General features: G+C 44.8%; 1 protein-coding gene across 2 annotated transcripts in view; it reads left to right on the top strand.

Moving 5' to 3' along the window:
- The window catches only part of PRDM10 (PR/SET domain 10), an 88,470-nt gene that overhangs the window by 47,793 nt on the left and 13,111 nt on the right, over positions 1-27,566 (top strand). For both annotated transcript variants that reach the window (XM_033406985.2, XM_004280486.4), the window contains 13 exons: positions 1,816-2,057; positions 3,362-3,565; positions 8,007-8,079; positions 10,128-10,245; positions 12,561-12,690; positions 13,199-13,441; positions 18,835-19,182; positions 21,549-21,704; positions 23,426-23,605; positions 24,431-24,541; positions 25,556-25,756; positions 26,393-26,536; positions 27,223-27,393. In XM_033406985.2, coding sequence (XP_033262876.1) covers positions 1,816-2,057; positions 3,362-3,565; positions 8,007-8,079; positions 10,128-10,245; positions 12,561-12,690; positions 13,199-13,441; positions 18,835-19,182; positions 21,549-21,704; positions 23,426-23,605; positions 24,431-24,541; positions 25,556-25,756; positions 26,393-26,536; positions 27,223-27,393 — 2,321 coding nt within the window. The remainder of the gene's footprint in view (positions 1-1,815; positions 2,058-3,361; positions 3,566-8,006; positions 8,080-10,127; positions 10,246-12,560; positions 12,691-13,198; positions 13,442-18,834; positions 19,183-21,548; positions 21,705-23,425; positions 23,606-24,430; positions 24,542-25,555; positions 25,757-26,392; positions 26,537-27,222; positions 27,394-27,566) is intronic.

Raw genomic sequence — 27,566 nt, 5'->3', positions numbered from 1 at the left:
TCAGGCAGCCTGTGAAGGAGGCCCTGGCTGTCCCTGGAGTTCTGATTGTACTGATGAGCGGACTGAAGCCCAGGGGAAGCTGGGCGGCCTGCTCAGTGCCCCAGGGGGCCGGGGCTGGGTCAGGACCGAGCCTCAGTCTCTGATCCCAGAGCTCCAGCTGCCAGACCGTGATGTGGTCCAGTCCTGGCGGATCCGGCCATTTCCGATTCCACAAGTTCCCTTCCTGCTTTACCTCTCTTCATACCGACCTGAAAAAATGCCTGTTATAAAAAGACGCCTGTTCTGAAAAGACACCCCAGGCACCAGAGCGCTGCATTTTTCTAGCTCGACTAACGCTCCGCACAGTCTTGTGAGGTCGGCAGCTTTCCCAAGGTCGTGCTCAGTTGTTCAAGAGTCAGGGTTCGAACTCGGGTGTCTGCTGGCTGCAGGTGCCCAGGACGACTGCCTGTCAGTCCTGCCTGCTTGGGGGGTGGGTCCTGCTTCCACCCACCAAGCCATTGCTGCTGCCCATCAACTTCGTGCCTAGATGACAAAGTCCTTATCTCCCCTTGTGAGTTACGAGACTCTGCAGGGCTTTGAGGTCTCGCCGTATTTCCCCTGGACCTTCTGTGTCGTGGTGGTAGGCCTGTTTGCATGGGGCCAGTGTTCATCTCCAGGCCCAAAGAAGGGCTTCCTCATTTTGCTTTTCTTTGAATTCGTAAGTTTTCAAGGCAACTCCTTAGTCAAATACACAACACACAAGGTCACTTTATGTTATAAATATTAATACAAGATAGCTCTCCATTATTGGAGAACTGTGGAAATTGGAAATACCCATTTTCTAAGTCAGGTCATCACACAGCCAGAGTTGGGTAAACTATAATTGGTTAATTAGATTTGTTTAGGGTCACGAGCATGCTCTCTGTGTGGCCCAGTCCCTTTTTCCTGTTTTGTGGCTGGACCTGTCTCATTCTGGCGGTGAGCTGACAGATGGGTGACACTGGGAAAGGGGGTGAACCACTTTTTCCTGTTTTGTGGCTGGACCTGTCTCATTCTGGCGGTGAGCTGACAGATGGGTGACACTGGGAAAGGGGGTGAACCACTTTTTCCTGTTTTGTGGCTGGACCTGTCTCATTCTGGCGGTGAGCTGACAGATGGGTGACACTGGGAAAGGGGGTGAACGTGGATGCTTAGTGCCCACCGGTCACTCGCAGAATGAGCTGAAAGTACATATCAGGGCTGGGCTAATTGCGTCATCCAGGTGAATGAAGGATGGGATGCTAAATTCATTCATGTCAGCATTACCTTCACACAGTACACACGGAAATCTCAAACTCAACAGCGCTTTTTCTGTTGATTTAGACATGCCCAGACAATAAGGCTTCTATAACTCCCTTTGAGGAAACTGATTAAACAGTATTGTCAGGTTTTTAAATAACAGCTTTATTGTGATATAATTTACATACTAGAAAATTCACCTAATTTACATATTATAAAATTCTCATCAGATTTTGCAACATTTAGCCTAAGAAGCTCCTCTTTTCTCTTTTCAGACACGTTATAATTGATTTGCCAGTTTAATGCCACTATTTGAATGAATATCCAACAGAGGAATAAATCACGGCCTGCAAATTATTTCCGGCAGCTAATTCTGCCTGGCTTTAGAAGAAAAGCACAGGATCTTAGTGGTCTCTGAGGAGGAATGTGTTACAATGGAATGGGTATTGCAGTTGTAGGAGTGCATTGAGTTTGGGCTGGGAAGTTTAGATTTGGGGATTTTTCAGGTTGGAACTTTTTCCCTGAGACTGTCACGTTGAGGATTGCTCTCTCGTGTAGGGTGTGAGGAGTGTAATAACGCACACTCGTCCGTGTGCCCGAAGCATGGCCCCCTGCATCCGATCCCCAACCGGCCGGTGCTGACCCGGGCGCGGGCCAGCCTCCCCCTGGTGCTGTACATCGACAGGTTCCTGGGCGGTGTGTTCTCCAAAAGGCGTATCCCCAAGCGCACCCAGTTCGGCCCCGTGGAGGGGCCGCTGGTCAGGGAGTCGGAGCTGAAGGACTGTTACATCCACCTCAAGGTAATTTCTGCTTCAACATAGTCCAGTCTCGTTCCGACGATTTTTAAGGGGCACACGTTTTCCCACCAAGCCTCTTAATGCAATCTCATAGCAGTTCGCTAGTAGTTTTCTTTCTATGCTTGACTTGTTTCAAATGGAGACGTTTTCTCTGTCACCAATGACACAGAGGGTACGGTTTCAGTCCCCGAAGTCTCAATGTGAATAATTCTGAGAGGTGTAGTTCTCAGGGGCTGGATTAGTCTGGGAGGGCTGCCAGGATCAAACACGACAGACCGGGGCAGCTTAAAGAACCGATGTTTGTTTTCTCACAGTCCTGGAGGCTGGAAGTCCAAGGCCAAGGTGCGGGCAAGGCTGGCCCCCGGTGAGGCTGCTCTCCTTGGCTTGCAGGTGGCTGCCCTGCGGCTGCCTTTGCACAGGGCTGTCCCTGTCTGCAAGGTGCCTCTGCAGCTTCTCTGTGTGGCCTGATCTCCCCTTCCTATGAGGACACCAGTCAGATGGGATTGGGGCCCACTCTTTCAAAGCCCTGTCTCCGAATGCAGTTACATTCTGGGCTATTGGGGGGCTAGGGCTTCAACATACGCATTTTGGGGGGGGACACAATTCATCCCATAAAAGGGACTCGACAGCTTATTTTTCAAATTAACTGTGACTGGAGCACAGAATTACGTCGACTCGTGTTATCTGTTAAGTGCCCATAATGTTTTTAGGAAAACCTCTTTGCAGTTTTTAAAAAAATTAATTAATTACTCTATTTTTGGCTGTGTTGGGTCTTCGTTTCTGTGCGAAGTTGCCGCGAGTGGGGGCCACTCTTCATCGCGCTACACGGGCCTCTCACTGTCGCGGCCTCTCTTGTTGCGGAGCACAGGCTCCAGATGCGCAGGCTCAGTAGTTGTGGCTCACGGGCCTAGTTGCTCCGCGGCATGTGGAATCTTCCCAGACCAGGGCTCGAACCCGTGTCCCCGGCGTTGGCAGGCATATTCTCAACCACTGCGCCACCAGGGAAGCCCCTAATTAGTCGCATTTTTTGATGTGTTAGTTAATGATGAAATATCAACCAAAGCTGTACACTCAGGGTGCTAACTTTTAGATTTTGCTAAGTAATCCTTCTGTAGGTGAGTCTTCAGAAAGTATCTTTTTCCTGTTCCATTCAGCAAGACACAATTCCAGTATCTTTCTAGATACAAAGGGGAGAATCAGCATATCTGGTTAATTTCAGGAACAATATCTTGTATGTCATTACATGAATATCTATCACATTAGAGGTTTTGTGTATGTGTGTCTTTTTACTTTCACTCTGGTTGCAGGTTTCTCTTGATAAAGGTGACAGAAAAGACAGGGATTTGCACGAAGACCTGTGGTTTGAGTTGTCTGACGAGACCCTTTGTAACTGGATGATGTTCGTGCGCCCGGCCCAGAATCACCTGGAGCAGAACCTGGTGGCTTACCAGTATGGCCACCATGTGTACTACACAACAATCAAGAATGTGGAGCCCAAGCAAGAGCTTAAGGTACAGTGCTGGGTCAGTGGTGCCTTTGCTAGGAATTGCAATTGCTTCATGCTTTTCCTACTTTTCTTTTCCCTTTGCAGAGGGATTCTTTAAACAATGGTCCTTTTCTTGTAATTCACTTACTTACTGAGCACTTGCTGTGTACTGTACACTTCTAATAATCCCACAAATAAAACAGAATGAAAAGTATATGACTTTTGAGATCTATCAAAGGCATTCATGAAGGTATTAGGCCCAGGGGTGAGGAAGTAGTTGTTTTGGGGGCACAGGCAGGTCTGTGTGATTAAAGATGGGCTTACTTCACATCATTTACACATTCTAAGGAAGAGTTAGTTGGGAAACAGGAGATCTTGTAAAATGGAATTCAGATGTATGGGCGAGATTTCTTTATCTGAAGACTCATTTTACCCAAAGAATTCTATGCACTGACTTCTGATTTTAGGAATATATTTTGGGGGGATAACACTCTGTAGGAATTTGTCTAAATATTAACTCTTGATGATTAATGAAAATTCCGCTATGATTCTAAGGGAAAATCCCCTCTGCGGCCCCCCCCCCCATTTTTAAAGCTATGTTAGGAACATGGTAAAAAGAGGGGGTCAAAATATTAAAGTTATAAATGAAAAATATGTTAGAAATGATTGCTTTGGTACATGAACACTGAATAGCACTGTGCCTCAGTGTGGTAAAGTGAGAAATAGATACTTCTTTGGGGGGAACAAAGACCTAGACTTTGTTTAAAAGCTGTACGAACCCTGCGTCTTTGAAACCGTCAAGTTTAGATAATCCATAACCTCCAAAGAAAATGTGTAGAAGGAGATTCACATCTCACACCTGTATTCCAACAAATTCTTGATGCTGAATGAATACTTTTAACTGTGGAGGGGAGATTATTTTCTCTTTTAATGCAGTAGAAGGCAGACAGATACAATTAAATAAGAATATAATAGTTCAATATAATGAACAACCAAAACAACAGATAAAAAGAAAGCAACAGAATGGGGGAAATATTTGTAATACATGTTAAAAGGTTTGAGTATACAAACTGAGAGAAAGTTGTGTGCCTCTAACGTCACTACATCCAGATGGACAATAAATAAGTATCAGGAATAGACTTTATTTGGGGGAGGACTCAAATAGTAAAGAAATGTTAAAAATTTTTTTTAAAGGTTGATCATTTAAAAACCCTTAAAGCAACTATGAGTTAATATTTTTGTTAATTTAAACTAGCAAATATAAACAGATATAATATAAGGAGTGTGAGGGTTTAAAAACTAGGGATGTTTGTTTCAGAATTGCAATATTTTATAGAATATTTCTGACAGTAGGCAGCAAAAATGTTCTCGGCTGAGTAAACCCAATCCTTGAAAATAAGTCTGAGGAAATAATTATAAGCAAAGATAGAGCTAGCTACATTAGAATTTTGTAATTTTTTTGCTGACTCAGACATTAAGATGCACCATTATTTTGCACACCATTGAGAAAACACTGCCAGCTGAGCTATGTTACAGTGCTTATTTTAATCAACAGAAGTAGTTATTTTATTTTTATGGCAGGAGCTATTTTGGACTTATTTAGACACAATTTTGAAATCACATCACACTTACGCATATTTTAAAAGGCACACTATAAGCAAAAGAAATTGGTTCAGGTATAAACTGCTTTCTGTGCAGTCTGACTTTTTTTTCTTTAACTGGATCATTGTTTTACTTTATCATGGATGTTTGTGCTTTTGTCTATCTGTCATCTTCTGTACCATCAAGGTGCTGATGATGATGCAGTGCTTTTAGAATAAGTGGTCCTCTGTTACCTCTGCGATATTTTTCCAAGCCACTGATAGCTTTTCTGTAAGTTTTGATGCCGTGCTTTCCCATTGACCGAACCCATATGTGTCTTTTTCCTCAATTGAAACACATGTCCTTGGAAGCTGAGAGTTTTTTGATCAAGTCAGTGGGAAGTTTCTGATCACTCGATGTTTGATACCTTAATGAGAGTTCCTCCAGTATGATCACACCAGCCTTGCATTGCTTTGAAATTTCTTTCGTTTATTCTGAGGGAAATGGCAGGTTTTTTTTGGTCTTCATTTTCATTGCTTGGCAAGTGTAGCACCTCACGGGGTGCCAGTGGGACACATAACCGGAATGAGGTGAGAAAGGAAAGATCTCGGCCAGGTTTGTGCAGGAGCAAAGGCAGGTGGTCATGGCTACGTCAGGGCAGTGACCGCAGAATGCCATGGATTGGGAGGCACACTCTGATTTCTGAATCAGAGAATATGAGAAACATACCTCTTGGAATTGATGAACAAGGCAGAATTTATAACAGCAGAATGATAAACTACCTAAAAGTCCAACCACAGGGTCATGGTCAAGTAAAGTATAGAATACAGACTCTGTAGAATATTATTCCACAGTTGTAAATGAAGTCTCTCAGTGTGATTATTTCCATATGGTTAAAATAATGTTCCACAACAATTGTATATGATGGATTCATTTAGTGACCCAAACATGGACCTTGTACTATGTTCCAGACACTAGGAGAAGACAGACTGGTGCCCTGCGTTCAAGGAACTTGTCCTCCAGAGGGGAGGTGGGCAGAAAGGTGTAAATAAGCAAATAATATCAAATAGTGGGAAGTGCTGTGAAGGACACAAAAGGTGTGAAAGGAGCAGATAACAGAAAGGCCCCAATTTAGGTGTGACGGGAGAGGGCGGGCCTTGCTGAGGAGGTGACAGTGAAGAACCCAACATTCCTGGTGGTGGAACAGCAAGGGCAAGAACTCTACATGTTGGAGGAACTGAAGGTGGGTAAAGGAGGGTGGTGGGAGCCCTTTGCAGACCAGCGTCAAGCACTTGAGGTTTACTGAGAACCAAGCAGCTGTTGCAGGCCATTAAGCATGGGAGTGAGTGATGAAATCCGACTGTGTTTCCAGAAGACCGCGCTGGCTTCTGTGTGGGGACTGGAATGCAGGGAGCAAGAGTGGAAAAGCAGAGGCTCGTTAGAAAACCAGGCAAGAGCTCATCTTGGTGTGCCTCTAGGTGGGCGGAGCAGACGGAGGACGTCTGAGCCACCGAGAGTTCTTACTGAGGCATTACAGAAGAAAACAGAAATATGGTGGTCCAGGGGCTAAGGCTCCACGCTCCCAATGCAGGGGGCCCGGGTTCGATCCCTGGTCAGGGAACTAGATCCCACATGCCATGACTAAGAGTTCGCATGCCACAACTAAAGATCCCTCCTGCCGCAACTAAGGCCCAGCACAGCCAAATAAATAAATATATTTTAAAAAGGATTAGCTTTTAGATTTCAAGTCTGAGCAACTGTGTGGAAGGTGGGGTATTTACTGAGATGGGGAAGGTAGGCAGGGGTGGGGGGCGAGGAGGAGAGCATCTGGAAGTCAGGTCCGGACAAGCGCCATCAGGCAGGTAGTAGAATGTAAGTAGAGGGCAGGAGGGGAGGGTCTGGGGTAGAGGCAGTGACCTGGGAGTCATTAGCACAGAGTTGGCTGCAATGGGTGTGATCACCTCAGGAAGAAATAAGAAGGCCCTGGACTTGGACTACGCTTCGAGGAACAGCGCTGTTCAGGGTGCGGGAGAGGAAGGACAGCCAGACAGGGAGACTGAGCAGAAGCGGCCCGCAGGGTAGGGCGGAGGAAGGGGCTCAGGAAGGTGGCGTCGCTCTGGTGACCCAGCAGTGTTGGGGTGGAGCCACCATGATCACAGCTGTGGAGAAACCTGTGTTTAAATACAGATAAAAGAATTGGAAGAGGGCTTCCCTGGTGGCGCAGTGGTTGAGAGTCCGCCTGCCGATGCAGGGGACATGGGTTCGTGCCCCGGTCCGGGAGGATCCCACGTGCCGTGGAGTGGCTGCGCCCGTGAGCCATGGCCGCTGAGCCTACGCGTCCGGAGCCTGTGCTCCGCAACGGGAGAGGCCACAGCAGTGAGAGGCCCACGTACCTTAGGAAAAAGAAAAAAAAGAATTGGAAGAGGCTCTGCTTCATGCAGATCAAGAGACTATTGATGTTATCTCTCTTGAAGTTGTTCTAATAACAAAACCAGTTTTTTATCTTTTTATTTTTTACATTTTATTTATTGATTTTTTTGACCTCACCGCTTGGCACGTGGGATCTCAGTGCCCCGACCAGGAATCGAACCCGTGCCCCCTGCAGTGGAGGCACGGAGTCCTAACCACTGGACCGCCAGGGAAGTCCCACAGTTTTTTACAAAGGAAAAAGAAAACACACAGTGTGTCTTGGCAGGCGAACTTCCTGACTGACCGTCTGCGCTAATGGGGTCACCTCACAGTTCGGCTTCTTTTGTTTGTTTGTTTGTTTTCCGTGGGCTGTAGAAAATCCTGAATTGTTTCCTGTGAGCAGGAGGGGGGATTGAAGCACGTGAAGCACGTCCGGTGATGCCCTTAGTCCTTGATGATGTACTTGGCTCTTGCAGGTGTGGTATGCTGCTTCCTATGCCGAGTTTGTGAACCGGAAGATTCATGACATTTCCGAGGAAGAAAGGAAAGGTGCTTGGACTTTTTCTTTTTTTTTGTATTTCATATATTGATTCTAAATTGTATATATTACTTACATCTTTAGGCAATGTCTAATTTTTCTATCTCTCTGTATTTAAGATATTCTAATAGGTTCTTTAGAGCTGCACATCCCTGTCTAATTCTAGGGTCAAATGACAATGATATATTTACATTTCTTTCATGGGTGCTGGAAAATAGTATTTAATATAATGAAAACCTCCAAATACTAAATTAGGACCTAGATCAGAGGACGATCCCTATCGAGATGTAATCATCTCTGAACACGGCAAGGTAGGCATTGACTTTGTTTTCAAAGTAAATGTCACTGAAGTACAACCTACGTACAGAAAAGTGCGCAAATCCTAAGTAAGGGCCCAATGAATTTTCATAACGTGAGGACACCTGGGCAACCCGCACCCAGATCAAGACACAGAGCGTGGCCATGGCCCCAGGACTCCCCTGTGCCTTGTAATTCCTCCTCACTCCCAAGTGTAACTAATCTCCCGACTTCAACACCACAGATATGATGATGTGCTTGTTACCAAACTTTTTATAAATGGAATTATGTGATATGTACATTTCTGGTGTCTGGGAATCTTTTGTTTGTGAGATTCTTCCATACTGTTCTGTATTAATGTAATTTGTTTATTCTCATTGCCATTTGGGTTTCCATTGTGTGAATGTACTGCAATTCACTGATCTATTTCTACCATAGAAATGTGGGCTGCACAATGCAATCCTGGCACTGACTAGCTGGAGTGAGGTCACATTCTGCAGGTCAAGGGCAGAGTCCTCCACAAGGCCCTCCCGACTTCAGACAGTAGTCTCAAGCCCTGGGGGTCCCACGCCCCCTGCACTTCTGACCAGCTAGCTACAATTTAGGGAGTTCCTGCTAACCCCCTTATGTGTGATAATTCCCTAGCACGATTCATGGGACTCAGAAAAGTGCTGTACTTATGAGTACCATTGTAGTATAAAGGATGCACAGGGGGACCAGGCAAATGGAGAGACACTCAGGGCAAAGTTTGGGAGGATCCCAAATGTGAAGCTCCCATGTCCTTACGCCGTGTCACGACCCTGGAGCACTGATGTATGATTACCAGCCTAGAAGGCTCACCTGAGCTTCTGTGTCCAGAGTTTTTCTCAAGGCATCATCACGTAGGTGTGAGCGATTGGCTCCTTGGCCTGTGATTGAACTTGCTCTCCAGCCCCTGCTCCCCTGCCTGGTTGATACCACCTGGCTCAAAGCGCCAACCCTGTAATCAGAAGGTTGGTCTTCCTGACACAGCCAGCCCCATCCTGAGCCATCTCATTAGCATAAACTCAGGTATGGTCACGGATCACCAGGAATAACAAAGACGTGCTTCTTACTTGGAGATTCCAAAGATTTAGAGGCTATTTCCCAGGGACCGGGGACAAATGCCAGCAAAATTCTTTATTATACAGCAGGGTCGTTTCCCGTTTCTGGCTAACATGAGGGTGCCACTGTGCACATTCTTGCATGTCTTTTAGTGAACATATGTGCATATTTCTGTTGCGTGCACATCTAGGAGTGGATTGCTGGGTCATACGGTATACACATAATCAGCTTTAATGGGTACTTCTGAACATTTTGCTAAAGTGATTACATTGGGCATTGATTTTCAAGTTATTTGTGATACAGTATACCATCTGATTATGAAACTTGGATCTGAATCACTGGGTTATCTGCATACAGATTTCCATTGTAGCACTCCTTGTCTTTCCAGTGTGGTAAGGTCGTGTGTGTGTGTGTGTGTGTTGTATGTATTGCGGGGTGGGAGAGGGTAGCACAAGGGTGTTTGTTCCTTTGACGTCTTATGCAAATATATCAGAAAACAAGATCCTAAAAATTATTCTCTGTCAAACTTTAGCCTTTGATTTTATAACAGAACGGCAGACATTGCGTATTTATGAACACTGGGCTACGCTGAGATGGGAATGGTGTGGGTACTGGGCATCTGAGTGTTATTGGTGCCTGTTGGTCACCAGCCTCCGTGGTTTCTCTCCCACGACTGCAGTTCTTCGAGAGCAAGAGAAGAATTGGCCCTGCTACGAATGTAACCGCCGATTTATAAGCTCAGAGCAGCTGCAGCAGCATCTCAATTCGCATGATGAGAAACTGGATGTGTTTAGCAGGTATAATAATAAGGGGGAAGACTTCAAAAACTTCATTTTTAAAGTTCCAGTGTCGTTTCTATATCATCTGTGAATTTATGGGTCTGTGTGTGTGTGCGCGCACACACGCGTGCTTGTGTGTAGACAGGTAACCAGGGAGGCTGCTGAAGGACATTTCTTATCCATCATTTCCTTTTTTCCCCTGGTCCTCATTACTACTTGTGTCTTTTCCAGCATAATCAATACCCAGCAATAGGACATCTTTTCACCTTAGTAAAATCTCCCCTAACTAGAGATTCTGAAATAGGAATTCTTCTGATTTTCAAACTCTTTTCAGTAGTAGGATTCCTTCATCAGACTAAGTCCTATGTTTAATTCCCACTATATAAAAAAGGTAGGTGAAGGAGAATTCCACAGGATGGGGTAAGCAGCAGCTGGATCACATAGGCCTGATGGGTAGTGGCAGGAAATTTGAATTTAATTCTATGTGTGATAAGAAGTCTTTAGAGTCTGCTGATCAAGGGATATTGTGATGTTAGTTACATTTCTAAACATAACTGTGGATAAAAATAAAACCATCACCTTAGCTTGTATTGCAGTAAGAGTGAAGACAGGGAGTCTAGTTAGAAGCTATTTCAACAGTTCAGATGAAAAATGAGAGTGGTTCCGGGCAGAGTGGTCCCGGTGGGACAGATGTAGGGTTGCCAGCTTTTATGTGATTTGAAAAGAGAGGAGATGGTGTGAAATGGCATTTAGGGAAGTGGGCGAGTAAATATCCCAGGGAAGTCCGGTGTGATTGCCTGCAACGTGAGTGAGGGCTCACGTGAGTCACGGCTGTGTCGTCACCAAGTGTCTTTCGCTGCGAGGGTGCCGGTGCAGAGCCGGCAGGAAGTCGGTTTCACCAAGCGCGTGCAACGCAGCAAGAGTGATGAAGCAGCAGTGGGGAGGGAAGAGCATGTACAAGGGAGTGACTCCAGTGAAGGACCTTGGAGCTTATGAGTGGAAGGACGGAGATAAAACATGAAGAGGATGCAGGACTGCAGACAGGGCACAGGACTGGACTGGAGCTGGTGGTGAGGCAGAAGGATCGTTGAGTCCAGGTGCCTGAAGGCGTGAGCTGGAAAGTTAGGACACCGTGTAGGAGCGGGCGAGGCATGGCATCAGGACAGTGGGGATTCCGCACCTCCCAAGGACGACAAGGCCGAGGGTGTGACCACAGGAGCAAATGTCTGGGGTGCATGGAGGACACAGCAGGAGTTCCATCGCTCCCTCCTGTGTTTCCCGAAAACTCCGACCATGGCTCTGTTATAGCACTTTTTATATTCTATTGTGAGGTTTGGTTTACGTGTCTGCTGCCTCTACTGGACGTGTGAGGGTAAAAACTGTTGCATGTGACTTACCGTCTTTAGTGTCAAGCTCTGTGCATGACACATTGTAGATAAAAATGTTTGTTAGCCAGCTGTTAAAAGAAATTTGAGACAATTAGGCAAATTTGAACTTTGGCTAGATTTAATAAATGTTGAGCAACTATCACTTATTTTTTAGGTGCGATAAAGTTGTTGTGGAGATATGTGTATTATATATACAAATATATGTCCTTATGTTTTAGAGGTACATATTGAAATATTTACAGATGAAATGATGTCTGGGATTTATTTCAAAATAGCCTAATGGGTATGTGTGTGGGAGAAGTGGTGAGGCTATAGATGGGATAAAACTGGCCACGAGTTGATAAGTATTGAAATGAGGTAGCGGGTACACTGGCCTCCTTGTATTCTCCACATTTGCCGAGGTTCGGAATTTCCCATAATAAAGAATCTTTTAATGTGGTGTTTACTGGACGTGCTATGGAACCGGTGCATTAGAAATTTGTTCTGACCTTCCAGAAGATTATAGTAAAACAAGGGCGTTCCTTTGACTCGATAGCCACATTCCATGGAAGGAACATGAGGTGAGCAAGGGGAAGACTGGAATCTTGTATCCAGGACACACACTAGGCGTGTTCTGTCCTGTCTGCATTGCTCACAGAATCGCAGAGATGTGTGCGAGCTCCCAGAATTTTTGGTAGCAAAATGGTGTCAGTGCTTTGACTTTTTAAACCTCCTTTTATTCTGAATAATTTAAGACATCTCTTTGAGCTATGTAGATGGCAAAGATGAGAAATTTGGAGAGCGTGCATGAGCAAAGTGATTGTTTCCATCAGAAAAAAAGAATCAGGAAAAGAAATCAAGTGAGAGGAAATCAAGATTTGGGGTGAATCGGGATCATTCAGGGAAATATTTGTTGCGCAGTATTGTGTAACCATGACTATCTATAACCCAATGTCTTGTCCCCAGAACAAGAGGCAGAGGAAGGGGGCGAGGCAAGAGGCGGTTTGGCCCAGGTCGGCGGCCGGGACGCCCTCCCAAATTTATCCGCTTGGAAATAACCAGTGAAAATGGGGAAAAGTGTGATGATGGGACACAGGTATGGGGGATGGGAAAGCAAGAGCTCTTCTTGGATGCTTGGTTAGAGAACTTATGAGAACCATTACTGGATTCAAATACAAACGCCTCTCAGAGGGTGATGGGCCTGCCTGTCAGTGCTGTGCTGCCTGGTAATTAAAGTCCGACTAGAGAAAGGCTAAAAAGAACGTTGTTTCAAACGTTACTTACAACAAAAACCCAACTCTGCTGCCCTAAAGGTTTGAAATTGTCCAGAGACATTACTGGGGGACTCTGTTTAATTAGTTTAAACAATTAAAATGATGATATTCCAGAAGAGTCCTGTCATAGTCTTTTCCTCACAAAATGATCTGGAATGTCTCATGGTTTTTACATCCTGTGGATGGTTACCTAACTAATTTTCTCAAAAGGAAAATATTCTTTTCTGAGCATAACGACGCTAGTCATTTAAAAAGTAAAGCAGCAATTCTAAATCCTAGCACTAATGTCTATCTAGGTAGGGAAGTAATTGCTGGTTATTGCAATTTCAGGACTTGCTGCATTTTCCCACCAAGGAGCAGTTCGATGAGGCTGAACCTGCAACTCTGAATGGGCTGGACCAACCAGAGCAGCCCGCGCTCGCAGTCCCTCAGCTGCCACCGGAAGCCCAGTCTTCTCTGGAGCACGAGACGGAAACGCACGAGCTGCACCTGCAGCCCCAGCACGAGGAGAGCGTGCTGCCCGCCCAGAGCACCCTGACGGCCGACGACATGCGCAGGGCCAAACGCATCCGGGTAAGCGGGACGCCCGCCCCGCCCTCTCCCAGCCCTCCGCCCCGCGGGCGCTGACCTCTGTCTAGGCAGCCAGCCGCGTAGGTTCCCTGCCGTTCACCACCACTTCTAAGGCTTTCTTGCATCTAGCCTATCACAGGCTCAAGCCCCTTGTTTTGGAAGAAAGTATGAACTGTTTCTCTGCGTCTCTGGGTCCCGTGGCAGGCTGGCATGGCCGGTCCTAGATTCCATCAATTTAGCAGTGACTCAGAAGCCTGGCTCTTGGCAGCATCCGGACTAGTGTAGTTAGAGTAGAATAACTCTCTGGATGCCTAAACTCACAGATTGGAAATGGAGAGATAAGTACACTGAGTTGTAATAGTTACTTACATTGAAGCCAGGCTAATCTGTGCCTAATCATAGCTCTCAAGTCAGTTTGGGGTTTTGAATTTGTTTATCAATGGTTTCCAAGGGGAGACTGGCAAATGCCAGGACCCGTCAGTGCACAGGGACCTGAGTTCAAGTTGATCTGGCAGGTGCAGCGCACACACGGGGACAGCTCGGAGCTAAGCTCCAGGTTCGGGGGTAGGGCAGTGTCTCACCCGCGTGACCGGTGACTTGACTTCAGGCCATGTGGCTGCAGGGCCTCCATGGCTGCCTGGCCCGGTGTGTTTTGTCCCTATTTCACAGACAGCGTTGATTGTGCGTTAGGACCTGCGGGGGATGCATGTGGAGAGCAACGTGGTTTTGTGAGATCAGTGTCTGTGCTGACAATTGACATCCAGAAAAGAATGACTTAAACCCGTGATTGTGGCAGCAGGACTTTTTAAGACTTAATTTTAAGATTAAGACTTTTCTTAATCCTTTATGCAGATGAAAGAGACTTTTTGTATAACTTCCCAGGCTTTACAGTTTCTAGGTGGACGATCATTTTAGCTTATGTTTCTTTGGGTCTTATTTGCCGATAGGCTAGAAGGGACCTTGAACAATAGTCTAGTCCGTGCCTTCATTTAAAAATGCATTTAAATGTTTGTTCTGTATGACAGCGTGGAAGAACTCTGAGCAATCAGGCTAAATAGACTTTATAAGGGTCCTGAAATGGAAACGTATAAAACTTATGACTCCACGTATATTATTTCAAAAGGATATGTAAACCTACATAAATATACACCAGAAAGGCAAAAGGCTCTGCATACCTTCCATCCGTCATGCCACATGATTCCCAATCTGTGTTTCACTCTTTCTTGGGCAATTACTATCTTTTCTGCTTTGGCCATTCTGATTTTTCACTAGGTCCGTAGAAATGCTTTCTAGATTGAATTTTTTGAAGGAAAAAACCAAAGCCCACATGTTTCCTGAGGTGTGGATGTGTAAGCATAGTGTAGCCATGATCGTACTTGTGTTCTGGAATGAACTGGGTTACTGGTTTTGGAACAAGGTTCCTTGTGTCAAAGCAAAAGCCATGTGTATGTGGCTTTTGGAGGTCAGTCTTAGGTGAGCAATTTTTTTTTTCCCTCTCACACATTCTAAAAAGCAGGGGCTATGTATTTTTCATCTTTTCTATCCAGATTGGTAATGACCAACTGAAGGGAAGCCTTCCAACCCCATTGGTAATGTAACTATTTTTCTCTCCTCTAATGCTGCCTGCTCAGTTGGAGCTGCAGGTACGTTTGTTTCCTGTGTTTCACTCACATAACAGAATGTTATTTAAGTGTTTGCCTGACCTGCTGTTCTTTGCAACCTGTACTTACTAAATCCTGGTGGAAACGACAGTTTGGTTGCTACAGTCAATGCAAATTAGTTAATGAATAATGATAATTTATTTTCAAATAGTGAGTGGGCTGCAGTTTGCTCATACACAAAATGAAGGGTAGGACTAAGTGATCTCCAAGGTCCCTTCCAGCTCTGAAACAACTGAATGACTTCTGCAGTGGCACCGAGTTCTGACTGTATGTTCAGCACTGCCTAGGTGCACAGTAGAAATTTCACTGGTGTCCTGTCCTCTGGGATCTTCCAGTCTAATTAGGGAGGCAATGCTAATGTAAGGTGGGTCACAGTTAAGTGCTACACGTAAAGGTAGAGCCTGTAATTGCTATCAGAAGTTGGAAGAGTGAAAGGCCAAAGAAAGCTGGAGTTGGGGAATAATTCATAGATGAAGTGAGAGTTAAACTGGGAAAGAGAGACAGGAAGAAGGGAGATGGTTTCAGAGGACGGCAGCCATAGCGTCAAAGGCCGACACCCAGGAATTGTTTGGTGTGGTTGCTGGCCGGACCTGAGCACGGGTACCACCTGGAGGGTCGTGGAGAGTAGCACATACTGGGCGAGGCTAGCCCAATAGAGGTTTTGAAAACTGGGCAGAAAAGAGGCCAGAGAAAAATTGTTTAAAAAAAAAAAAAAAGCCAACAAACATGATTGATTTCCTTTTAATGTTAGGATCAAAATAATATGAAAATTAGTCAGTTTAGGTTCCTTTAGCTATTAACATCAGACTTCAGAAACGTTTTATGGTTTTGTCTGCAAAGACTCTGTTGACTCAGAATTCATCTCAGTGTGAGTCGAATCCCTTGTCACAGGTTTTAGCACCTATACCATTTTGTCACCTTTCAAGGAGCTTATGTTCCACCCAGTACAGAGTGGTTGGCCAACGGCAACTCTGAGACCCAATCTGTGCTGCTTCCACCCTTTCTCTTGATTGCTTCTAGAAAATGTGTACCAGTTGCAGCTCCGAACTGCAGAAGATACCGTAGAGCTGAAATGGCCTGCAAGTGGGTTGGGGGGCGGACAGTTTCAGCACTTCCACTACCTTGTAATGAGAGGGTTACATTAGGATCATTCGATCAGAGAAACAACCTAGTTTTTTTTTTTTTTTTTTTTTTTTTTTTTTTGCGGTTCGCGGGCCTCTCACTGCTGTGGCCTCTCCCACTGCGGAGCACAGGCTCCGGACGCGCAGGCCCAGCGGCCATGGCTCACGGGCCCAGCCGCTCCGCGGCATGTGGGATCTTCCCGGACCGGGGCACGAACCCGTGTCCCCTGCATCGGTAGGTGGACTCTCAACCACTGCGCCACCAGGGAAGCCCAACAACCTAGTTCTTGAGTACTTAGTTCAGTGCTCCATGGAAATCAAAAAGGCAGTAAGAACAAGGTTTGTCGGTAGAGCTAAGAAAGTGGAGCCCGGCGGCTGCTGGGTTTAGATCAAGGGTCTGAGGACACTCACACTAAACAGAGATGACAGGAGACTTATTAGCATAACGGACTGAAACAAAACCACCATCCAGATTTGGTGCCCAAGGGGAAGTGGAATCTCCGTGGGACCAAGACCGGTTGTTGTGCGTTATGTCTGCCCTTGGAAACTTCACTGAACTTGGGTAAAGGAAATGATGCATTCCCCGAGCACTCTAAATCTTGAATCTCTGAACCTCAGGATAGCATCTGTTCTTTTTGCAATATTTCCGTAAAGCTTGGAAAGTAGCCAGAATCGTGAGAGCTTTTATGTAAAATAAGTATCTGTCCAGATAGGGTAGAAAGACTAGGTGACCGCTAAACCGTATAATGAAGTGAAAGAAAGCTCTGTGGCTGATTTGAAAAAGGTCTGTTGTTTATGATCTCTTCAGGTGGTACAGAAAAGATCTTGAAGTAATTCTTTTTGATTTTCTTATGAAATACATTTCATTAATTTGCAAACTTTTATTGACACTTCCCTTGAGCTCAGCTATTTTTTTAAGAGACCTAGATACAAAGGAGAATAAAATATGATGCAACCCCAGTCAACCTGGGAAGATGATGGAATTGCGAGATATTTACTCAAGATAAATGAGTAGGTAAAATACCTCTCCCAACCCTATTGGAGAAGCCCTGAGATAGATGTTCTCTGCTATATAGGAACTATGTTCAGAATTTTCACTAAGTCAACAATAATTATTTTGCTTTTTCCCTAAATGATTATTTCACATTAAAGTTACTTCAGAAGTTGCTGCTTGTGAATAATTTGAAATTAAGGGTTTAAGCATTGTTCATTGTACTTTTTTCATTGCACAAATAACGCATTAAGACCTCCATTAATTCTTTAATTACTAGTCTCTTATAGTTACATAAGCATACCCATTCACAGATATATTTTTTTGAGGGATTTTTCCCCCCCACCTCGTAGCTATCTAGAACTTTCCCCCTGGCGTTTTGAGGAACTTATGAATGAGTCTTCATTATAGTAGAACTAAAATATTGATTCTGTATTCTCTGTGTGAAAGATGATTCTGTTGGTTTGCTCTCAGTAGAACGTGAGTTGTTTTCTCAGTGGTGGTGATGAATTTGCACTAAGTAACCATCTTCCCTCACTGGGATTCCCTATAACAATTGGATGAATTTACAAGATGGCTAATCAGCATTAGAAGTGCAATCTGTGACTGAAAAGCAAAAAAGAGCGAAATTGACTGGTCTAGACAGGGAACAAAGCAATAAGCTTAACCCAATTAGCAAGGCATTCTAACCAGTGGAACTAACCAGCTACACTGAGAAGCTGTCCTCTGCATTTCCTGAGTAGGAAGTGATTAAGGCACATATTCCATTTAGAACGTGTGCTTACATATCTCGTCTCAGCTGCAAACACGTTCATGTAAATCTGTATCTTCGTTCTCTTTCATTCTTTTTCATAAATTGAGATATAATTCACCATAATTTACCATATAATTTACCATATAAAAAAGAGATATAATTTACCATAAAATTCACTTTTTTTGTAGTGGTTTTTAGAATAGTCCCAAAGTTGCACAACCATCACCGCTAATTCCAGGACATTTTCATCACCGGCGAAAGGAATCCCATATCCGCTGCCTCCTTCCCCCAGCCCTTGGTACTTACTACGCTTCAGTTCTTTTTATTATCTTTATTTTTGCTAAGCATTTTAATCAAGCTTCAAGTTCTTTTTCTCAAAGACTTCAACAAGTAGCATTTGGCTGACTCACTCCAACCTCATCATGCATGTGTGACCCAACCCAAGTCATTTCTTCCAAGTCTTCAATTTTTATTCTACTTGACTCTGGGGTTTGTTTTACTCTATTGGCTTGGCCAAAAAGTTTATTCGGGTTTTTCCTGTAACATCTTATGGAAAAACCTGAATGAACTTTTTGGCCAACCCAATATAAGTCCTCTATTTTTTGAACGTTACTTAGATCCTTTCAAAAGAAAACACACACACACAGAGACATGAAACAGCACACAAAAGTTTGTCTTTTCAAGACGAACTTCTTTGGGGATGGCTTCATTTTTAATGTCTTTACCAGAAAAATCTTTCAACTGTGTGTCCTAGAGTTTAATTTCTGTGGAAAGTCTGTGATTGCAGAGATTGTCCTCTTTTCCTATAAATGTGCGAGCTGCTTCCACACTTAACTCACTAAATAATCTCATTTGTGTGTGTCTTTCAGAATGCAGCTCTTCAGCATCTGTTTATTCGGAAGTCCTTCCGGCCTTTTAAATGTTTGCAGTGTGGGAAGGCCTTCCGTGAAAAGGACAAACTGGACCAACACTTGCGCTTCCATGGGCGGGAGGGGAGCTGCCCACTGACCTGTGACCTCTGTAACAAGGGCTTCATCAGCAGTGCGTCCTTGGAGAGCCACATGAAGCTCCACTCGGACCAGAAGACTTACTCTTGCATTTTTTGCCCAGAATCCTTTGACCGCCTTGATTTGTTGAAAGATCACGTGGCCATTCATATCAGTGATGGCTACTTCACCTGCCCAACTTGTAAGAAACGGTTCCCAGATTTTATCCAGGTGAGTGTCTGCTACCGCGATGCCTGAACACTTCCTCTTTTAGGTAAAAGAAACTTCGAGTTTTGGAAGATTGAGACAGCCTGTCATCTGCATTTCCATTCCTTCTTTGCAGCATCTTCTTAGTTGAGCATGATATTTCTTCAGTCAACCTACTTTTGATAAGCAAAAGATTACTATGACCCTTAATTGTCCAAATAAGACATTGGCATTTAAACATTTAAGTTGTATTACAAGTAATAAACACCCAGATCTGGTTATAATCTTTAAAAAGTCTTTCTTAATCCTCGCCAATACCCACTACTCATAAAATATATGGCGCTTGTAGAAGACATACTCCCATTTCCTGCCCTGGAAACATTTTCTCCCCATCACTTTGGTTTCCTGTCTTGTGCTACTAAGGTGATGCATTTTGGAAGGAAACAAAGAGAAAGCTGGTATATAACATACTGGTTTTTTTTAACTTTTTATTATATATTGGAGTATAGTTGGTTAACAGTGTTGTGTTAGTTTCAGGTGTACAGCAAAGTGACTCAGTTATATAGATACATGTATCTATCCTTTTTCAAATTCTTTTTCCATTTAGGTTGTTACATAATATTGAGCAGAGTTCCCTGTGCTCTACAGTAGGTCCTTGTTGGTTATCCATTTTATTTATTTATTTATTTATTTTTGGCTGCGTTGGGTCTTCGTTGCTGCGCTCAGGCTTTCTCTAGTTGCGGCAAGCTAGGGCTATTCTTCATTGCAGTGTGCGGGCTTCTCATTGTGGTGGCTTCTCTTGTTGCGGAGCACTGGCTCTAGGCACGTGGGCTCAGTAGTTGTGGCACGCAGGCTCAGTAGTTGTGGCTCTCGGGCTCAGGCTCAGTAGCTGTGGCGCACGGGCTTAGTTGCTCCGTGGCATGTGGGATCTTCCTGGACCGGGGATTGAACCCGTGTACCCTGCATTGGCAGGCAGATTCTTAACCACTGGGCCACCAGGGAAGCTCAGGTTATCCATTTTAAATATAGCAGTGTGTACATGTCAATCCCAAACTCCCAGTCTATCCCTCCCACCCACCGCCTTCCCCCCGGTAACCATAAGTTCGTTCTCTAAGTCTGTGAGTCTGTTTCTGTTTTGTAGATAAGTTCATTTGTATCTTTTTTTTTTTTTAAGATTCTGCATATAAGTGATTTCTCTTTCTCTGACTTACTTCATTCAGTATGACAACCTCTAGATCCATCCATGTTGCTGCAAATGGTGTTATTTCATTCTTTTTAATGGCTCAGTACTATTCCATTGTATATATGTACCACACCTCCTTTATCCATTCCTCTGTCAATAGACATTTAGGTTGCTTCCGTGTTTTAGCTATAATATACTTCTGTGTTAAGCACTGACCTCCTCCCCTGTATTATATTCTGGAGCAAAATGGGGTGAGGATAAATTCCAGAATATTCATGATTTCATTTGGACTTCAAGTGTTAATATGGTTACATGCTAGTGAATGAACAAGTAAGTCTAAATATCTAGTAAAAATATTGTGTCTCCCTCTTTTTTTTTTAAAATTACCAAAGCAAAAGGAGACTAGGATTTAATCATAGTTCTGTTAGTGTTGGGAGTCTTGGTAATTTTCTCACTTTACACAAACAATTAGAGAAGTTGCTTTAAGGTGAAATTTAATGGCACAAGAGACTCCAAAAATAATGAAGGAGAATGTCTTGCAGGAGTGGTTTGATATGACTCACTACTTAGCTCCCATCCATAACTCTTCTTTGCTGGGTATTTATGGCAAAGAGAGTTCAGAGGCCATATTCCTTTGTTTAAGTTATCTAAAAGTATAGGGAATAAGTCCCAATTAAGGGGAAATGATGCTGGTGTTGTGCTGTTCTCATATATGGGTAATGTGTTTTCTCCCGTCTAATTCATGTCTTTAATTCTTCAGAACCTGATTTGATAGAAAGATGTAAAAGGACCAGTTACTACAAGGGGCTAAGTTGCTTCTATACATGTTGGAAGCAGGAAAAAGTGAGAAGGAATTATTTTTTGTCCTCTTATAGGTACTTTTTACCAAGATTCATTTAAATCCAAGGGAACTCTTGCTTTTAATCTTAAAAAAAAAAAAAAAGGAAAGAAAAATGGGTTCCACGTGATCAGGGCTTGGACTAAGCGAACATTTTCTTCTTCCTCTTCAAGTTCTGTGGGAGGTCGAGGTTGGTAGGGCTTTCTGGCCTCTGTGATGGGGATAGTGTTACTGAGGCCCGTTATCAGTCACACCTGATTGGCTCCCAGGCCAGGTTGATGAAGATCCACGGCACAGCGTTTGGCTCCCTCTAGCGTCGCTGAGCTGCCTTTGGTCATTTCCCCTGACTTTCTGTGTCCTCACTGCCAGGTGAAAAAACACGTGCGAAGCTTCCACTCGGAAAAGATCTACCAGTGTACGGAGTGCGACAAGGCCTTCTGCCGCCCCGACAAGCTGCGGCTGCATATGCTCCGGCACTCAGACCGTAAGGACTTCCTGTGTTCTACGTGTGGGAAGCAGTTTAAGGTAGGAACCAGCAAGCAGCCTGGGTGTTCTCGGGCCGCTGAAACTGACAAGCTGAGGCTGAGCCTGCGCATTTCATGGGTGTCTCATCTATGCTCAAGGAACAGACTTGAGATGTACTTTGCGCCTCATGTTTGACTTACTTGTTAAGATAAAATTAAGGGGAAAACTCACCTTAATTTCCCAAAATAATTAATTCAAATCCCCAAACAGAGTACTAATGCATCTTTTACAAGAATCCAAGTGTATAATGAATAGAACTAAACTGCTATCGAGGAACTCCTAAGAGGACAATACATTTACCCACCAAATTTTTTACTGAGCACTTATTAAGTGTAGGAGCCTGATAATTGAGCCCTGGGGCATGAGGACTGTCATCCAACAGAGGTGGGAAATCTGTGGGATGTTGAGAGCGCTTAGACTATTTTGGGGAATGTTAATGACTTACAGGATTAAGGTAAAAAATAGTAAGTATCAGAAATGGGCCTGGAATTTAGAAGAAAGCAACGGACAAACCCACGGGAGACTCAGAGATAAGAGTTAAACAAATGAATGTGAAAATGGTAAAATATGGTTCGTGGGGAAACCAGATGATTCTGCAAAGATGTCCCTGAGAGACACTCTGCAGAATATGAGTAGGTCATGCTGTCATAGAAACTGGAAAAGAATCCGAAATGGATTCAGGAGGGGAGAACTAATTTTAAAAGGAGGCATTTGTGTAGAGTGTGGAGTTGGTGGGGATGCCTGGCATTGCACCTCTGAACTTAGCATGGTTCCAGATACACGGTGGTCATTCAAGAAATGTTTGTTAATAAATGTGCTGAAAAATGAAGTAGTTACAGAAACATCCTCGTACCAAAATGTGGAAAGAACTGGTCTGGTAGAAAGGTTCAAAATCTTTCTAAGACCGATAGCAGTGTAATCGTATGTCCAGGAGCAGAGCCTCACTGGATAAGGGAGCTGGCATTTTTGGAATTTGTTTTTATTCAGGATGGGCTCTGCTTCATTTTCTGTCTGTGGACTCACATCAACATGTATCACTAGAAGATTAGATTATCAGACTAAGAGCTGTGACCTAGACCGTGTGCCCCATCCATAGCAGGCAGTAACTGCTTACTTGAACTGCTAAATGTATATGATGAGAGATACTTACTTAAATTCATTTGGGATTTAGAGGAATGTCATTATGTGTGTTAAAACATGTGGTAATTGAGGACACACATGGCTTTGTAAATCCAGTATTACCTACCATCCATTATCAGTTTGTCTTGTAGTTCTTTTTTTTTTTTTTAAACATTTTGGCTGCACTGCAAGGCATGTGGGATCTCAGTCCCCCCGACCAGGGATGGAACCCGCACCCCCTGCAGTGGAAGTGTGGAATCTTAACCGCTGGACTGCTAGGGAAGTCCCTGTCTTGTAGTTCTTAATACCAAACTTATTCCACGTGCCCTTTGATCACTTCTACATAAATGCAAAACCTTTCTTCTCAAAAATCATTGTGTAGTTTTCAAACTGGATGGTCATTTTCAAGCAAGGCTCATTGGAATGCACTTACTTGCTAGCGAACAGAGTAATTCCCAGCCAGGGTTGCCGTGTCCTCGGATGTAGTCTGGTGGGTTGCGTTACTGCTAACTTGTATTGATTTTTTTTTTTACCCCTTCAATTAAAAATCTTCTACTCCCACTCCCCACCCCTCTGCCTTCTCAAAAATCCTCTCTAAACAGCGAAAAGACAAACTACGGGAACACATGCAGAGGATGCACAACCCTGAGAGGGAGGCCAAGAAAGCTGACCGCATCAGCCGCTCCAAGACGTTCAAGCCGCGCATCACGTCCACTGACTACGACAGCTTCACGTTCAAGTGCCGCCTGTGCATGATGGGCTTCCGGAGACGAGGCATGCTGGTCAGTGCCAGGCTCCGGACCGCGATGGCACAGTAGTCTGCACTAAACCTGTCACTGGGTTTCGTCCCTGGCCAGGGACAAAGCGGAGGCGAACAGTTCCCAGCCCGGGGCTTCTCTCCCCCCTGGTCACCCCTTGCTGCCTTTGCCATGGTTCATTTCCGGTGTTTCTTGGAAGAGGTCTGTTGATCACTTTTCATTGCTCGGTTTGCTTTGCTTTGCCCCTCTCCGGCTCTGCTCTCCTCTTCCTGTTCTCTTCCGTGTTCCCGAACGTACTCTCTGGCGGGGTCGTTGCCTTGCAGGCCCCCCACACCAGTTGTTCCAGATATGACACAGCAATAGAAGGGAACTTTCCGCCAAGGCAGGGTATGCGAACCAGGTTAGCTGAAGCACCAGGAGAGCCGGGTCTCCGCTCTCAACTCATTGGGCCCTGATGACAGTTTTTGCAGAATATATCTGTATCTCATTCAACGTCCTCGGTAAGGCCAGGGCGCTGAATAATGGAGACACTTGATCAGGAGAATTCTTGAAAGAAATTCCTGCTAGTGTGATTTTCCATTTTTCCACCAGCAGCTCTTTCAGTCAAAGGCTATCGGTGGAATCCACAGCAGCCCAATTCACCTTCAGTGATTTGCTGAATTACTGTTAACTCCTGTTAATGCGTCGGTGTCAGAGGGTCCTGGCAGTGCCAGTTCTGGCCAAAGGCCTCATGTTTTGGGGTGTCGCTTCAGAGAGTTTCAGCTGCTTGCACTCGGTATCGGAGGTATTTGTTCAGCGTCTGCTGGTCACGGGGTCTCTTCTTCTCATTTGCTTTTTTTTTCCTTTTAGGTAAATCACTTATCAAAGAGGCACCCAGACATGAAGATAGAAGAGGTGCCAGAGTTAACTCTACCCATCATAAAGCCCAACCGTGACTACTTTTGTCAGTATTGTGATAAGGTAAAAGGAAACTGTCCATAGGAGGATACCTGTGTGGGAGCCCCGCTCAGGGCCAGTTTGTCTGCATGTATATATATATATACCAGGACCTTGCAGTTTCTCTTAACAGATGGTTCCCTGTCTCTCAGTAGTCTTCCATTCAGACAAGAAAGGGCTAGGAGTGCAGCCTCATTTTAAGCCAAAATTATTTTCTTAAGAATTAGCGAGCTCTGTTTTTCTTGTTCCTTCTCTCTGTGATTTTTGCCGTTAAAGAAGAAGCTCATTACCAAGAGCTTAGTATATGCATTCATTTTAAATTCCTAAGCTCTAGAATGCGGGTGTTTGCCATCCTACTTGTAAAATGCAGAGCAGATTTTGGATTTCTAGGAGCTTGAGCAGGATGTGGAAACGTCTGGCGGTGGAGCACTCTGTTTGTACTATTCCATTCTCGATTTTTGCATGGTTACAAAAAACACAGGAATGGAATATACATGTATTGTTTCATTGTAATATTGTCTCCTTATACGATGTCAGCCGTATCAGTTATAGGCTGTGCATAAGTAGTGTCAACTTAAAAGTAAGAAACATTTTCTAAGCACAGATTCACCACTACAGGTTCTAGTTGCTATTAGACTTGCCATTTTGGAAGATTCTTTGGCATCTAGTAGTCCACTATGTATGTACATCACATGAGAGCTTTCACAGAAAGACTAAAGGGTGAACTGGCCTTGAAAGAAATTGTTTCTATGACTGTATATTCACCTCTTAAACTTCAGGGTAAAGGTAAAGGTGTTTTTACTATTCCTATCTTAGATGTATAAATTCAAGGCAGATGCCTCACATATCTATGTTATGTTCTTACGTTATTCTGATTTATGTTATATCCCCATTATCCTTCAGCATATCTGTTAATATATTTTATTTTGGACTACGTGAATACTTTCTCTCATTTCCTCGTGATGAAATTGTTAGATTGCCTTAAGCAAGAAGGTGGACGTATACACTGCTTCCATGGCAAAGCTTTTGAATTTGCAGGTTTATAAAAGTGCCAGTAAGCGAAAAGCCCATATTCTGAAGAACCATCCTGGGGCTGAGCTCCCACCAAGCATTCGGAAACTTCGTCCCGCCGGCCCTGGAGAACCAGACCCCATGCTGAGCACCCACACCCAGCTCACGGGCACTATAGCTACCCCGCCCGTGTGCTGCCCTCACTGCTCCAAACAGTACAGCAGCAAGGTACGGGGAAGGCTTTGGACCACGTCGGAACCAAGGTCATGGTTTAAGGGAACATTGCTTAAGAGAAGATGGTACTTATCCAGATGCCGTGATGGCGTCTTCTGAGTTGATGGGGGTGCTAAAGGAGCTGCTTCCTGAGAACAGGGAGCGTAGCACAGAACGGGAAGGGAATACAGTGGACTTTCCCGGGAATTAGTACCATCTGAGCACTTGAATGGTTTCCTTTGCCCTTGGCCCGAGGTGGGGCTCCGATTTCAATATTCCCTGCTCGTGGTTTATGAGCTCAGGCTTGCAGCAGCACTACATAAGAACTTAAATGATGGTTCTTGAGAAGGGGGTCATTGTTGCTGTGGGGGAATGCAGTCATTGATTGCTGCAGGTATTGGTGGGATCAGGGGATGCTTGCCTGATAGCGTGGGGGGTCACACGAGTCTTTACTTTCTTTCCAGCATCTTCTTTTTTCCCTTTCATACCATTGTCCCACTTCAGGGAGGGCAGGCAGAGCCAGTGTTACTCTTTTTTTTCTTTTAAACATAACATGAAGGACTATAGGAACCATTGGAGGGCTTGCATTTGAGAAAGATCGAAAATAACCTATTCTAGTAATTCTTCTTGGTTTTCGCCATAACTTTTCAGACCAAGATGGTACAGCACATTCGAAAGAAGCATCCGGAGTACGCCCAGCTACCCAACACCATACACACGCCTCTGACAACAGCCGTGATCAGTGCGGCTCCAGCTGTTTTAACTACAGACAGTGCTACCGGAGAGACGGTGGTGGTAAGTGTGTGACCGGTAAGAGCGACTCCTGTCCTCTGCTGCCCATCACAGCTTCAGTGCCAAGGCCATGTCTGTCTTGGTATTTAATTGGCTGCAGATGTAGCCCACCGCCCTTCAGGGTTCTATACCAGGCGTGATGCTTAACGATGGGGTCTCCCAGTCGGTGCTTTCCAAAGCTCTCTGTAAAAGGAGTAGCAGGAAATTCTCAGTGCTGCTTGTTCACTGCAAGATTGTCAGAACTGGGACTCCCTGGTGGCGCAGTGGTTAAGAGTCCGTCTGCCGATGCAGGGGACACGGGTTCGTGCCCCGGTCCGGGAAGATCCCACATACCGCGGAGCGGCTGGGCCCATGAGCCATGGCCGCTGAGCCTGCGCGTCTGGAGCCTGTGCTCCACAACGGGAGAGGCCACAACAGTGAGAGGCCCGCGTACAGCAAAAAAAAAAAAAAGATTGTCAGAATCTCCGGGGTAACTCCCTGGGCCTGACACAGACAGACAGCTAGAGGTATGTAGGTAATCTTCCAACACCTTCTTAACTCTGGCTATTTTTCTATCCGAGCTCAGGGCTCATTTGCGGTCCCATGATCCCACCAGTTAGACAAACCAACTGTTTGTAGGATTTCAGAGCACTGAAATAGCCACAAGCAGCAGTGTTATCAGCTGATGTGCTTTTTTGTGATTTTTGCAGACAACAGACTTGCTAACCCAGGCTATGACGGAACTGTCCCAGACCTTAACGACGGATTACCGAACGCCGCAAGGGGACTACCAGAGAATCCAGTACATTCCCGTGTCACAGTCTACATCTGGGCTACAGCAGCCTCAGCACATACAGCTTCAAGTGGTGCAGGTGGCCCCGGTACTGTCCTGCGTTTATTTCTCTTTACCTGCGTGAATGCCATATGGCCACCAGCCAACACAGCAGCTGGGGTCAGCTAAAACACCTAATTCTCAGAGCTGGGGCTGGGCCCTACATACTGTGCATGTCAGCTTGGAGTCTAAGGCATTTGTAAAGCCCTGGCTGTCGAGGGC

The sequence above is a fragment of the Orcinus orca genome, chromosome 8 (genome assembly GCF_937001465.1).
Source record: "Orcinus orca chromosome 8, mOrcOrc1.1, whole genome shotgun sequence".
Classification (NCBI taxonomy): Eukaryota; Metazoa; Chordata; class Mammalia; order Artiodactyla; family Delphinidae; genus Orcinus; species Orcinus orca.
This window is presented reverse-complemented; position numbering and strand designations above follow the sequence as displayed.